We start from the raw sequence: 14,622 nt of genomic DNA on the forward strand, positions 1-14,622 counted from the left end.
TCTAGGTCACACTAGTGGTCAGTGCGAACAGTTTGTTTTATTTTATCTATTTATCGTTGTCATTTATGTAGATCAAGTGTGAAGGTGTTCAGTAAAGAGCTGGATTTTCAGTCTCTGCTTAAAGATTGATAAGGACTCAGCAGATCGAATGGAGTTTGGAAGTTCATTCCAACACCGAGGAACTACAAAATCTATGTTGGATAATATTTGAAAATAACTCAGATTTCTTCCTTATATTTCTGTTATTTTTCCTTCGTACCTGGGCCTCTAGCTGCAGCTCCTTGTCAAGAAGTGCCCGCTTCTTCAGGATCTCCATCTTGAGGCTCTCTTTGTGCCGGTAAAGGAGCGAGGAGAGCTTGCTGGCATTGGCCAACCTCCTCTTTGCCTCCACCACCTCCTCCTTCTTTCTTCTCTTGGCCGCCTGCCTCTCATCCTTGTCTATCCGGTCCAGGATGAACTTCATCACCTGGTTGCATACGATCATCCTGGACAGCCACAGACAGGAGAAAGGGAGATGGGAAAGGACTTCATTAAAGACTTATATCCTTTTGGGTCATGAATGCACATTGTATAGAATAGTGAAGTGCTGTATATTAAGGATGTATAGCCCCTTTAATGAAAAATGTACAGTCTTGCCTGAAAACACAGCTTAAGGAAAAGCCCCACTGAATCTAATGAGGACTCATGTGAAATAGGGCTGTGGCCTATTCTGGGTTTTTCTTAAGGCATAAAATACACATAATACTCCTGCTGAGAGAGAGGGATAAAAGAGCAGGGAGGGAAAGGATTATCACATATCTGAATCTTGAATTCAGAGTCAGTACAGTCAGAGTCACAGAGGAAGAAAGTTATCCCTCTGACACACCAGTGGGCAGGAGTGGAGCATTGATCCAAACAATGCTTCAATGTTTCTGAGAGTACAACCTGCACGGCTCTTGGCTGCTTTAAAAAAAATGACCACTGAACTTTCCACATGTAAGAAATGGCAGTGCGTGTCAATGAACAATGAAAGCATTTCTCTCAACAGGTCCTGGAGGCATTCTGGTGGCTCGGTTGTGTGAGCTCTGTAACTACAAAGTCCAGGGTTTGACTGAGGTTCTGGGCTTTTCTTGTATCCCATCCCGACCTGTCTCCAAGTCTTTCCTGTCTCTGCTGTGAAGTATCAAATATGATACTAGACTATGGTTGCCATTACATTTTCCTCCAAAATAGTTGTATCAAGTCAACATAAGGATTTCCTTTGAATGTTGTAAAGGAAACCTCTTTGATCTCAACGTTTTTGTGCATAAATACTTAAGTTTCCTTATATGTTGCTAGAAGGTCCTTCCAAATCTCCTCCTATCATTTTAGGGGACCAATACCAGTCTCTTAAAAGTAAATTCATTTGTGGAACATAAAACAATGGCTGAATTTACGGTAACTGAAGAGGAGATACCAAGATGTATTTTTCGGGACAAGACCAACCCTCTGGACTCTGAGCGTTGCACAACTTATAGGGTATAAATTTAACCAGCAGTCTTCAAAATATCTAAAACTTGAACCAGAACTCCAGACTAGGTGGATGCATGCCTTGCCTGCGATCCTGCAAGTGTTGATCACCTTTACGTTTTTTTTGTGTGTGGGACTTTCCAATCGTGGTGCACAAGTAGGGATGGGCGTTTGGACCTGCCAACTCGATTATCTGTAACGTTAACGATCCATTAATGATTAATTGCTATGTTTTTATACAAACTTCAGTATGCATAAACCATGAATACATGGGCAAAATATATATATATACCCAGCAAAACCCTTTTTTGATAGCGGACGCTTTTATTTTGAAACGACAAAAAGAGACTTCCTGTGGATTGTTAAACTAACTCCCATTAGGTTAAACTGTAAAGATAACTTCAAGGAGTTCAATGTTTTATGTTTTAGCCCCCGAAGACGCATGAGGTTAGTTTTCACAGTAATCTTTCATATTTAAATGTGTTTTGTGTTTGAATGTTTTGGATCAAATTAAACCTAGTAATTCATGCTAGCAAGGTCTGATACAGTAAGCTAGTTTTGCTCAAATTAATACTCTGTATTTCTGTGTGTTTTATAATTGTTATTGCAACTTTCAGTTTGCAAACTGTAGCTTTATCCAACTAAATTCTCAGCTCATTGGCTTATTCATGTACAGCCGCAGAACTGAATGCACGGCAGTGTTTCAGTTCAGTGAGGACTGATACACAGTCATAGATAAAATTAAAAAATACCACATGATCGACCAAATTCTTAACGACCATTAATTGATCACTGATTATGCATTATGCATTACAGTTTTATGTCTCATAGCATTAACATGAATCATATCTCTTACAGAGAGTAATATTTCCATATTCGTTCTTACTTGATCAACGATTGGTTTCACAGCAAGATTTCTCTAATTGATTTTGTTCGTTTCTTCTCACCACATCTTCTGCTTCTGCAAATTTATTAAAGCGGAGTTCAAATTTTACTTTGGATTATTTGCTTTAGCTTTCCACATTCTCATCTTCTGTGCAGTTCAGTTTGTTTTTCTTTTGATATTTTCTTTGTTGTCAATTTTGTAGGAGCTAGCAAATTGGAATATAATGAGGATGATGATGATGTAAGTAAAGCATAAGCATGGCAACTTAAGTGTTTGTGCTATATTATGAAAGTAACTAATTATCATGAAAGCCTTAGAATTGAACTCGAAGGTAGTTTATACAACCGGGTACTGAACCCAATATGGCTGCTTCCTAAAAGCGATGCTGTTGTGTCATCATGCCTGTGAGAACCAAGCAGTCGTGTTACTGAGCCACGTGTCCCGCAGATGTTCTAGTGGTATTACATTGTCCAGTGTTTATTTGTACGAGACTTTGTGCTTCAGTAGCATGGGAGTGGAGCTGAGGGTTGGAAGAGTGGTATAGTGAGAGATGGACAGATAGATGACGACTGGGAAGCCACACTGCTCTTGTAAACATGGAGAAAGGAGGAAGAAAGGTCATACACACACATGTAAGCAAATTAAAATGCATGTGGGGATTAATGGCCATGTGTGTGGAATAGGGATGGGAATACTGAATCAATGATGGTCCTTAAGAATTTGGTGATCACATGGAATTTTTAATCAATCTGTGTATTTTTTAATTTTAATCTTTGACTGTGTATCAGTACTCACTGAACTGAAACACTGCCCAGCGTTCAGTTCTGCGGTCGTACGTGAATAAGCTGAGAATTAAGTTGGATAAAGCTACAGTTTGCAAACTGGAAGTTGCAATAACAATTATAAAATTCACAGAAATACAAGAGTATTAATTAGAGCAAAACTAGCTTACTGTATCAAACCTTGCTAGCATGAATTACTAGGTTTAATTTGATCCAAAACCATTTAAACATGCAAGATTACTGTGAAAACTAACCTCATGCCTCTTTGGTGCAAAAACATTGAACTCCTTGACATTATCTTTACAGTTTAATCTCACGTGAGTTAGTTCAACGATCCACAGGAAGTCTCATTTTGTCGTTTCAAAATAAAAGAGTCCGTTATCAAAACAGGCTTTTGCTGTGTGTATGTGTGATAACGGACTCTTTTATTTTGAAACAAACTTCAGTATGTATAAAAAAATAAATACATGGGCAAAAAAAAAAAAAAAAATATATATATATATATATATTTTATACATACTGAAGTTTGTATAAAAACATAGCAATAACTATGTTACTTACTTCCTGAAAATTAAAAAAAGAGGGCAAGAAATATTTAGCTGTGAAGAAGAAAAAAAAGCTGAGGTACTATAAAACTTAAATGTCAGTATGTTACAAGATAATTTATGGCTCTGTGTCCCCACTATGTTCACTTGTGTTCGCTACCATTCACAGCTTAGATCGAAAATGGCTGTTTCACGTTCACGATGCTCCGTTCAGTGCACGTTTGTGTGAATAACGCACGTCCATGGCTGCTGAGGTCAGAGATGGGCCAGGAGGTTCCTACGCTGAAGTACACACTGCAAATGCAGCGTGAAAGTGGAGGAGACTAATGAAAAAGGACACAGAGACGCACGCAAGAGCTGATGTCAGTGCTCAAGATTGTTACTAACAGTCGTGTTTTGAAGGAAAAGTGAGAGAAAAGGATGACATGAAGAAATGGAAAAAAGGGATGAAAAATAAGCGGAGAGACAGACAACAGACAGAGCTGCTGTAGTGATGTCACGCTAGTCTGGGTTTGGTATTTCAGGTTTGTGTGAATGGGAACAGTGTTGACACACCGTCTGTGGACATAAACACATGGTTGTCAAGGTTAACTGTAGGTCAGAATATAATCTATGTACAGCATATAAAACAGGAGGGAAGCCTTTCTAAACATCCCACGACTTTTACTTTTATTTTACAGATTCTGTTTTTATAGTGACTCCTCCTTTCACCTTTCCGATGTAAAAGGAGTCAAACAAACATCTTGACACTGTGGGTTTTTAAGAAAGTCAGTATAGTACCTCGCACTCAGGACATACAGTCATGAAGAAAAATATTAGACCAATGTTTAATTTTAATGGCTGGTACAACTGGTAATAACCCAACAAATAATAACCCAAATCAATATCAAGAAAACCATAGAAAATGGCTACATATGAGCTCTTAAATTAAACTCTTATGAGATATTTTTGATGTTATCATTAAATTTGTCCAAACAAATGTACCTTTAGTTGTACCAGGCATTAAAATAAACACGAAATTGAAGAAAACAAGGTGGTCTTATAATTTTTTCCATGACTGTAACTACTGAAAACTGTTATATATATAAGTGTAAATTCACTACATCTCTACAAACTGATGCAGGGTTGGAAGATCCTTGACCTGTGACTTAATTGTGCAACACTGGTTTGTCTTTGTGTTCTTGCTTGTTGGGTCACAGTGAGTACAAGCAGCTGTCGGTGGTTACACACCCAAAAGTTCTCACGCTGTGTAGTAACTCCCAACTCAGTGTTTGGACAACATTCAAACGGGGAGAGGAGAGTGTACAGACTGCCACAGTGAGATCCATATGATCAGAACACAAACATGTAAGAGAGGAAATGTCCTGCACATAACGACCCTAAACAGGATTTCTGTGTGGCTATAGTTTTCATTTCCATGTTGTTTATGTTGTTATCAAAGTGCATTTACTGTTGAGAAAATCAATTCACACACACACAGTGACATATTTTAGTCACAAACCTCTGATTCTCTTCTCTCTCTGCAGGCGTCATCGTTTTCTTCTGCTTCAGGTGTTCGATCACAGCGTTTTGTTTCATCACCACCTGAAACACACGACGCACGGAGACCTCAGAACGAGCCACATTTTTAACAACAGAAGAGATATTTATAGTTTGAGAGGAAATGGCCAAAGTGAAGCAATAAAAGAAGACAACTTAAGAACATACATAAATCATTAGCAAAAATGTTAAATGAATACAATCTGAATTTTGTGACTTCAGTGATGTTTGACTTGTACTACAAATATCTATAGAAACAGATTATTATTTAATGTGAGCAGGCCGTATAGTGTGCCAAATACACACAGACACACACATACATAGTAGTGGCGGCATTAAGCCCTACAAACAGAGACAGGGCACTAGCTGCAAAAATAAACCCAGCCTCAGTGGAGTGTTGGAGGATGGGGACTGTTTATGTACTGATGGCAGGGAGAGAGCCAGCCTCTGACTGAGATGGATGACCTGACTACGGTGGGTGCCTGAGCACGCTAACACACACACAGACACACACACACCTGTTTCTGAATGATGTCGCTCTGACTGGCTGCGTTAAGGGCTTGCTCTCTCTTGGCCTCTGCGGCTTGCCTCTTCTTTTGTTGTTGCTGTTCTCGGAGCTGCTGGATCCTCTGCAGCTGCTCCTGTACAGAAGCTGCCTGGATGGTCACTACGTTCCCGATCTGTGCAGACAGCAAAGTGCGATAAGGTTAATAAACTAGACTACGAGGACTATGTAAAGCAATAGCAAGGAAATTTCTAAATTTTCACATTTGCTTTCCTTAAATTTTACAAGGCTCAAAACCCTTTAGCAAGCAGGGCTTTATAATTTGGTGAGGCTGTACCAAATATTTATTTTTTCTACATTTTTTTTTAAATGAATTTGAATGTCTGTTGTCACATTTCACATCATCAGCCTGAACATTTTTTTTAAATAAATCGGGCAAAAGCCTGAATTGAAATGAAGTTATTCATTAAATAAGAGTGTTTTTTAATAAATTAAACTTCTTTAATGAATATAACTCACTAGTTTTGTCAATATGAATACTTTAGATAGCCGTTATATTGGCCTTTTAACACAGGTGCACGCCTCCCTTTGTGTAGGGCAAGAGGTAGAGCAAACTGTATTTTGACTACAGTGAAAATTTTGTTTTGAAAGGCAAACAGATATGGACTAATGCAGAATATTTAGATGAAACCATGTTGTGGATTTTGAAAATAGAGACAATAATATTGTTTCACTAAATTTTGACTTGAATTGATTTTGGACTTGGGTTATTGGAAATGTTTTGGTCAAAAAAAAGTTGGATCCCCCCATTGGAATCTAATGCCACAACAATAGTGTAATACTAATAATATTAGTGTGACCTATTTTTTTTATCTGCAACTGTGCAGAAATACAGTGTTGAAACAGAATGAACAGACAAGCAAGGGGTGAGGCTTGCTGCACTACCTGTCCTCCCTGAGCTGAGGTGGTCCCAGTCTGTTGTATCTGGATAGGAAGCTGCAGTTTGATGTGCTGTGGCAGAGAGCCTCCACCCTGCTGGGCCTGCAGCTGCGCCAACACCTGCAGTCACAACACAGGGGATGCACAAATTTAACAAAATGTGAGAAAAACAGTTGTGTTTATGCATTTATATAATAAATCAGCAGTGTAGCTTCACCTGAGTTGTTCAAGGTCATCTGACTTCACTGTTTTGGGCTATGGCTAATGTATCAGTACCAATGCTAGTCTTCTTTTCAATCAAGTGTAAACCGACTTTAGGTAAAGCATTGAAAAGTCGCAATAAAGACATGCAAATTATGGCACGTTTTCATCAGCTGGTTTGTAAGCTAATAAGCAAACTATAACTGAGAGAAGTTGACACTGTCTGCTAAGCTTTATGCCTGGTTGTCATCAGTAAACAGAACAGAAGAAGTAGTTTGTAAATCCAGAAACAAAACACATCTTCTTGGTTATCTAACCCACGCACAACAGAAAAATAAAGACAGGAATTTGGTTCAATTAGACAAGTTTTAAATGTTCTGGAGACAAAGACAAATTAATATATAACCTGGGAGGATGCAGACAGCGGAAAGAACTGTTAATCATGTGAGTTTAATGTTTGCTATGTCAGAATGTATTTGTCAAAATCGCTTTATATTCCATTTATGCATCAACTCTTTTCAGCAAAAAAACAAGTTTCTGAACAACATAGAAGGATTCATTGATTTCTGTCATTTCCATACATCTTTTCTAGTGCAATACTTCAAAACGCTGATAAAAATACATGAATGCAAACATGGCAAATCATACCTGAACCTGCTGCTGCAGCCCAGACATGCTGATGAGCTGGGGCGTCTGCTGCAGCTGCAGCTGGGTGGTTCCTCCCTGTGTCTTCACCTGCAGCGAGGTGGGAGACTGGATGGGCATGTGAGCCTGTGTCTGAGGGGGTAACTGGCCCTGTGGGGTGGCTGACGAAGGGGTGCCCGTGGTGGCCAAGGGGGTCGCCCCTGCCTGGACGGGGGCGGCAGCCTGCTGGGCGGGCTGTGCTGGGGTTTTGGTGGCGGTGGAGTTGGGCTGGCTGGGAACTGCTGTGGCTGCAGTGAGAGAGAGGGGGTAATGAAAATGTCACCCTCATTTACTGCAAATCACCCAATAGAGTTTGCCTAATATGCATACACTACCGGTCAAAAGTTTTAGAACACCCCAATTTTTCCAGTTTTTTATTGAAATTCAAGCAGTTCAAGTCAAATGAACAGCTTGAAAGGGTACAAAGGTAAGTGGTGAACTGCCAGAGGTAAATAAAAAAAGGTAAGGTTAACAAAAACTGAAAAATAATGTACATTTCAGAATTATACAAGAAGGCCCTTTTCAGGGAACAAGAAATGGGTTAACAACTTAACTCTACAGAGTCTTGGGCTATTTTGTCCATTTTTGAATTCTTTTCATGTCTTTGAAAGTCATTTTGTGTCTTTTGTGTCTTTTTTGGTCATTTTGTGTCTTTTTTAAGTCATTTTGTGTCTTTTTTTAGTCCTTTAGTCCAACATAAAATGTGATTTTGAATCTTTTTTTTACTTTCAAAACACTATCATGCTCAATAAAGAATTTTAAATGTTGCAAATGTGCATTCATTTCAGAGTACACTGAGACATTAAACTGCATCATTTTCAATTCAGTTCTGGAAAAGTTGGTGTGTTCTAAAACTTTTGACCAGTAGTGTATCTGTCCAGTGATCCATGCTGGTTTCTCATCATACCTGTGCTGGTCGTGGGTGTTGCTGCTGAGGCTAAGGGGGTGAAGAGGAAGCGCTGCACCTGGCCGTTGGGCAGCGCCGCCTGCATGAGCTGCTGACCGGGTCCTGGGATGACTGTGACCCCGTGAGGTATAAGCTGCAGCTGACCGGTGGTCTGGCCCTGACCCTGAACCATCACGGTCAGAGCCTGTTGGGTACCACCGACACCAGCCTGCCGATCCACACCTGACGCAGCCTGTTGCTTCTACGAGAGAAGAGAGGGAGGTGAGGCCCAATTTGTACAGACAAATGTCATAAATCTTTGGTGCTATATCCTTTCTTTTAAATCAAATTGAATCTCTGTTTGGGAAGTGTTGTTTCAAAATGCTGCACAGTGTGACACAGAACATACTGGAGTCTCCCTCACTGACCTGTGCGAGCTGGGTGAGCTGTGCCAGGGTGAGTTTAACCTGGCCCTGCCCCTGCGTCCGTAGGGTGCCGGGTGGCATTTGGCCTGCTGCCTGTCCAGCCGCGGTGGGGCTGGCTGCTCCCTGACCAGTGACTGTGGCTACAGGGCTGGCTCCAGATATCGCTGTGGAAACCGCCTGGCCACGGATGATCTGCGTCACTACTTGCTGTCCACCCTGACCTGGAAGAGAAAGGTGTATAACAATATTTAACAAGGTTTAACTAGACAACAAGGGTCTCTAGTCTGCTCATAAGGTGTTACTGACTTTTAGCAAGAGGCTAACACACATACACCTACACATACCCACAAGCTGACTCACAGAGAGGGCATAACACAGAGTTGCACTTTGGCTTGTTTCTAAACTTTGAAGGTAACTTGCTATCTGTGCAACTGAAAAGTATTCAAACTCTCACGAAGAGTCTGTTACCTTGCTGGACCACGAGGGGTGTGCGGAGTATCGTCTTTCCCATTTGTCCCGTCTGCTGGATCGGTGTTCGGATCACTGTCATTCCTGGACGGATCTGACCACCAGCTGCCAGAACCTAGAAAGACATTTTCATGAAGACATCAATAATTGTTTCAAAGCCAGCATCTTCTGCCTAAATGGTCAGAAACTGACAAAAAGGAGAGGTCAAAGTTAGAGCTGCCCTGTAGCTGATTAATTGACTCACTGGTCCTTTTGGTCTTGGCCAACTAAGGTTTCTTTACTCTATTAGTCATTTTGTAAATGCCTTTTTCATGCTGAGCTACTCATTTCCACGACATTTATGAACACATCTCTAAACACATGATTTAAAGTGGTGGTTTTCCACGATTCTTTATGGAGAAACACAGCTTTACAGATTTGTTCCTGTTCCAGATCTACCCTGGTGACGTACAAAGAAGCATGTCTAGAACCTGATTTTTAAAAACTGCAACTTTGTGACAATATGGAATTATATATATACACAAAAAAACATTATATTTTATGGTATAAAATAATGCATAGAAAAAGTAGATCCGTTATCTGCTGTGATATATAAAAAAAAACAGCATCGACAACTAATAATAGAATAGAATAGAAGTTGTTACTGTAGTTATTGTTCGCTTTTGTAATTTTATATTAATCTTTTATTGGTTCGTGTTTTTATGTTTAGGAGTTCCTAACCTAAGATAATTTTCCGTCATGTGATAGACGAAGCTTTCTTGAATCTTAAAGGAAAAAAGCAAAGCAGAAATTGTACAGACTACAGTTGTGATCACATTAAGGATGAACAAACAAAGGATTAAAGAAATCTCTGGATACTTCAGTGCAGGGAGAAGTTAGATGTACCTGTTGCTGGGAGCCGGGGGTATTGGGCCTGATGTTGAGCGTGGTGGTGCGGGGCTGGAATGTGGTGTAGGTCTGTGCACCGCCTGCTGTGCTGGAGGGGATGATACCCAAAACTTTCTGCTGAACCACACCTGCAGAGAAAAGATAAACAGAAGGGGTGAACACATGAGAAGAGAGCAGAGAGGCGTAGTGGAAAGAAGAGAGAAGGATATACTCTACAAGTTGTTTTAAGCAAGAGCTAAGGGACAGTTTGTGCAGGTTTGAAGTGAAAAGAAATCGGCAGGACTAATATGTGTGGTTTAAAGATACAGTTTTAGTTGTGTCCTTATAAGATTGCTAGTAAGCTTATATTTTTAGAGATCAATGGTATTTATTTGTGAAATACCTGCCTTTTTCTCTATCAAACCCATCTAAGAACAAATTATAAAAAGCTCAAACATTCCTAATACAATTACTGATGTGAAGCGGTGGCTTCACGTTTGCGTGTCACAAGCGAGCGGCTGCACAGAAGTCCTGCATTGATGCAACTCAATACATTATTTGTGGGCTTCTCTGCTTGCTCGATGGCCAGCTTTTTGATCACAGCAATGGTAAATATTAGTCGAGCAGGTAAACAAAATCTTCAAAGGCTCACTGAAAGCTTAGTTGGGTTTCCCCCAACATACCTGAACCCCCTCATAAATTATGCATGAATACAGACGCAACTTTTTTAACTATAATCTGACAAAGGGAGCGTTTCATATTTGTTCGCTGGGCTCTGTGCCTTAATGAGCTCACGTGAAGCTGATGGCAGAAATGGAAACCATGAGAGTGTCGCTCTTTTTCCTCTGCTGCCTTCTTGCTGCGGTTTTTCAACCGCAACCGAGCAGGTAAACCTATACATCAAGGGTTTCCCTCTTCAAACAGGGACGTTAAACCCGGTCGTAAGACCAGGGGAGCTGCTCTGGTAGCACACATCAAACACGCTTTTCTATGGGCTGGCTGTTTGGAGAGGTCGGGGAGTTGGGACTCCAGTGAGTTGAGAGGTCCACGTTTATTCAAAAAGACGGAGGGAAAAAAAGAAAAATGGAATCCCGCTATAGAGGGCTACCTGTCTGGGAAGGAGACCTCAGGGTAAACTTGTTTTCCTGCCTAACTTCCTTAAGCCCTTCCAAAACAAACAAGGCGCCCAACAGTCATGCTGGATAAATACACATGTCCATTAAATGGTTACACTCCACCTGAACTTAGTTTCTCCTTCATGGTGACTTCAAAGTCAAGAAAAATCACTTTCTTTGTATCCTTGGTGAATATCATTCTTTTTATCTGGTGAATGCAATGTTTTATTTATACACGTTTTTATTTAATGATACATTTAATGTATTCTGAGATGCTATTTTAAGTGGAATAATCATTGCATCATGTTTGAAAGTTTTGAATTGTTAAAAGATTTCAAAATTGTTTGGAGTAATGGAAATAAGAGTTCTGGTGCATTACTGTGTCACACTTTACCCTCATATGAAAATGAATGGTTATACCGTACAGCTTTGCTAATCTATGATTGCGAAAAAAAATACATTCAAAAGACTTTTTACACTTCCAGTTAATTTAAAAAAAAGTTGGTTCAACTAAAAAAAACCCTACTGTGTTTATTCTTTAAGGATCATCGTAACGAAGCAGTAGTAGCAGTAATATTAATAATAATAATAATACCGTATATTGTGTTTTTTTCCCTTGGAAATTTCACAATGTTGCAACCTTAAATGTGGATAGAGTCTAAAGCGTTCTATAATTTCCAGAATAACCTTTCCTATCCAATGTTTTTGTGTTTTTCCACTAAAGCAAACTTTCAACTTAAAATGTCACACTTTAGATCGGGTAATTGATTTTGTGAATGCTGAATCTGTCCTATATAAACCACACGAGAGCCGCCAACATCTTTAATGGAGCATGTCAACATGACAGACCACCTCCACTGGGTGTTGAGCAATATCCATCATACCATAATTTGACAGGACCACAGACAGACCAGCTGGTGCTCAGTACAAACCATCGCCTCATCCGCGGTGTCAATATTGACATTTGAAAAAAGTTAAAAAAGCACCTAACTGAAGATAGTGCAATCCTGAATCCGTCTGGATTTAGAACCTCAGACTACACAAGTCCACCGTCCCAGAAACCATCCAACCAAAATGACAGCTTTCTTTTAGATTGCCATGCCGACAGTCAGACATGATGTGCCACACCAAACTGAGCTGCTGACTCACGAGATTAGCTCATAGTGGGCACCACAGGGGGACTGAAGAGCCAGTTTGTTGCATTTGCTCTGGCTAGCTTCTCTGGCGAACCAACCTCTGATGGGTGATGAAAAAAAACTTGCCACCACTGCACCACAAACCGGCTGCTACCTGGCTTTGTTTTGTCCTCTGTAAGGCTTTATACCACAGAAGTGAAAGGTTTTCCCTGCCTGATTTTGTCCTCCGCAGATTTTGTTGAGTTGGTCTTTCTACCTTCGTAGTCACACTTCTTCCATAAGTAAGTAAGTAAGCAACAAAGTTAAATGTTCTTTTTTTTACTTTTTTAAATTTGCCACTTTTAATTGTGGTTATTATTGTTATTTCCTACTTAGTTGTGTTGTTACCTACAGACAAAGTTAATGCCGCTACCACTCTTGTGCTCAGAAAGTGGTAGGCACCTATGCTTTAATTTGGAGTCCATTTGCCCTCCAAATTAATGTAAGCCCAATTTCCAATATCCATTTTTAGCTCCATTTTTGGTCTCCACCAACTCCTGAGAGAAATATTTGTCTCTTTAGCTACAACTGCTCCATTACGTTCAACAGCTAGACACTAAATTTGCTAGCCTGCTGATTTTTGCTGAGCAGGTAATGAGCTGTGGGCTTTTTTTTTTTTTTTTCTTTAGCATTTTTTGTTGAAAGCCCCTGCAACTAAAAAACAACACTATGAGAGCAGAGAGAATGACCCAAAATAGTTAGGTTGGAGGCCGGAAAACCAAAACAATGAGCCTAAAGAGTGGGTGATTATTCTCTGTTGGTTCATTCATCAGCAATAACTTTGACATTACACATTTTTCACTGTAATTTGAGAAATAATGGTTACAGCTGCTTTTCTTTTATCTTATTCTTTAATTTAGATAGTTACGCTTTAGTTAATAAGACCCCGTGGTTCAGGGTAAACCTTTAGCATCACTAAAGGCTGAACTGAGACAGCAAAATAAAGCTAACAGGGAGCCACTGAACAAATTGGGGATGTGGGCGATAATTCTGAGGTCTGGAAAAGGGCTAATTTAAGTGCTTAATTTGAAGCATGTAACGAAAAACACGGCGGCATTAGCACCATGGTAAAACTAACTGTGACAACTGTGTGAATGATTTGGAGAGGCAACAGGCCAGTTAATAGAGCTGAACACTTGAGCTCCATAGTTCGTCTTTGATGAGGGCCTTTAAAAACGACCTTCTACTTGTGTGCTTGGCTCCCCGACAGTGGCAATCAAGGACAGAGGAATGTCTAATTTGTGTCTAATTTGTAGACTTCAAAATATTTGGGCCTGCGGTCGCTGGCACCAACAACATTAAAAATTAGTGAAGACAGGCTCAGTGCTTCTCGAGCGCCGGGTGCGTGGTTGGCACACTGAACTGCTTACAATGGCATTCAATTAATGAGCCAGATCTAATTTGGCTCCTTTGACACATTTGAAACGTCTCAGCTGTGGGTCCGAGGTGCAGCAATGAAAACACATCCTGAAATGGTGGTGAATGGAAAGAAGGAATGTCTACACTGAATAAATGTAACTTGTGCCTTCTGTCCGCCTCCGAGGCGTGACTTATGAAAGCCCGGTGTACCTCCTTGTGAAGTTGGCACGTTGACTGTGACGATCTTGCTGTTGGCCGGCAGAGGAAGCTTGGTGGTCACAACCTTTCCACCCATTGAGGTTCCTGTAATCTGGAAGGTGTGCCCGCCAGACGTGGCCACGGTGGTCTCTGTGCCCGTTCCTAATACAGCAAACAAACAAAAAATGTAAATAAAAAATACTGTAAATCCAGTAATATCACCACTTTTAACAAAGCCTAATTTTGGGTTTATATCGTTTTTTGGTCATTTTTTGTCTTTTTTTACATTATTTTTATGTTGTTTTCTGGTCCATTTTGCATCTTTTTTTGGTAATTTTGAGTTTTTTGCTGCTGTAATTTTACGTCTTTTATTTTGGTAATTTTGTGTCTTGAGTCAGCTGGAGTCATATTGACTAGTAATATCACCACTTAACAATTTGATCAATAACCAAAACACAATATATATGAAAAAGGAAATTAATACATTCAGAGAAAGCTTTAAACTAAAAAAAATATGTTGTGTTGGATTCATAGGAAGTTTGTTTGACCTGCTCGTTGGA

General features: G+C 40.0%; 1 protein-coding gene across 1 annotated transcript in view; it reads right to left on the reverse strand.

The window, feature by feature from the left end:
• The window catches only part of LOC131977376 (nucleosome-remodeling factor subunit BPTF-like), a 58,417-nt gene that overhangs the window by 13,732 nt on the left and 30,063 nt on the right, over positions 1–14,622 (reverse strand). Inside the window, exons 21-30 of the mRNA XM_059340644.1 lie at positions 14,075–14,224; positions 10,234–10,364; positions 9,349–9,463; positions 8,884–9,101; positions 8,477–8,717; positions 7,534–7,817; positions 6,691–6,804; positions 5,759–5,920; positions 5,203–5,285; positions 260–485 (exon numbers count right to left, since the gene is read on the reverse strand). Of these exons, the coding sequence (XP_059196627.1) occupies positions 260–485; positions 5,203–5,285; positions 5,759–5,920; positions 6,691–6,804; positions 7,534–7,817; positions 8,477–8,717; positions 8,884–9,101; positions 9,349–9,463; positions 10,234–10,364; positions 14,075–14,224 (1,724 nt within the window). The remainder of the gene's footprint in view (positions 1–259; positions 486–5,202; positions 5,286–5,758; positions 5,921–6,690; positions 6,805–7,533; positions 7,818–8,476; positions 8,718–8,883; positions 9,102–9,348; positions 9,464–10,233; positions 10,365–14,074; positions 14,225–14,622) is intronic.

Source organism: Centropristis striata, chromosome 1, assembly GCF_030273125.1.
Source record: "Centropristis striata isolate RG_2023a ecotype Rhode Island chromosome 1, C.striata_1.0, whole genome shotgun sequence".
Taxonomy (NCBI): domain Eukaryota; kingdom Metazoa; phylum Chordata; class Actinopteri; order Perciformes; family Serranidae; genus Centropristis; species Centropristis striata.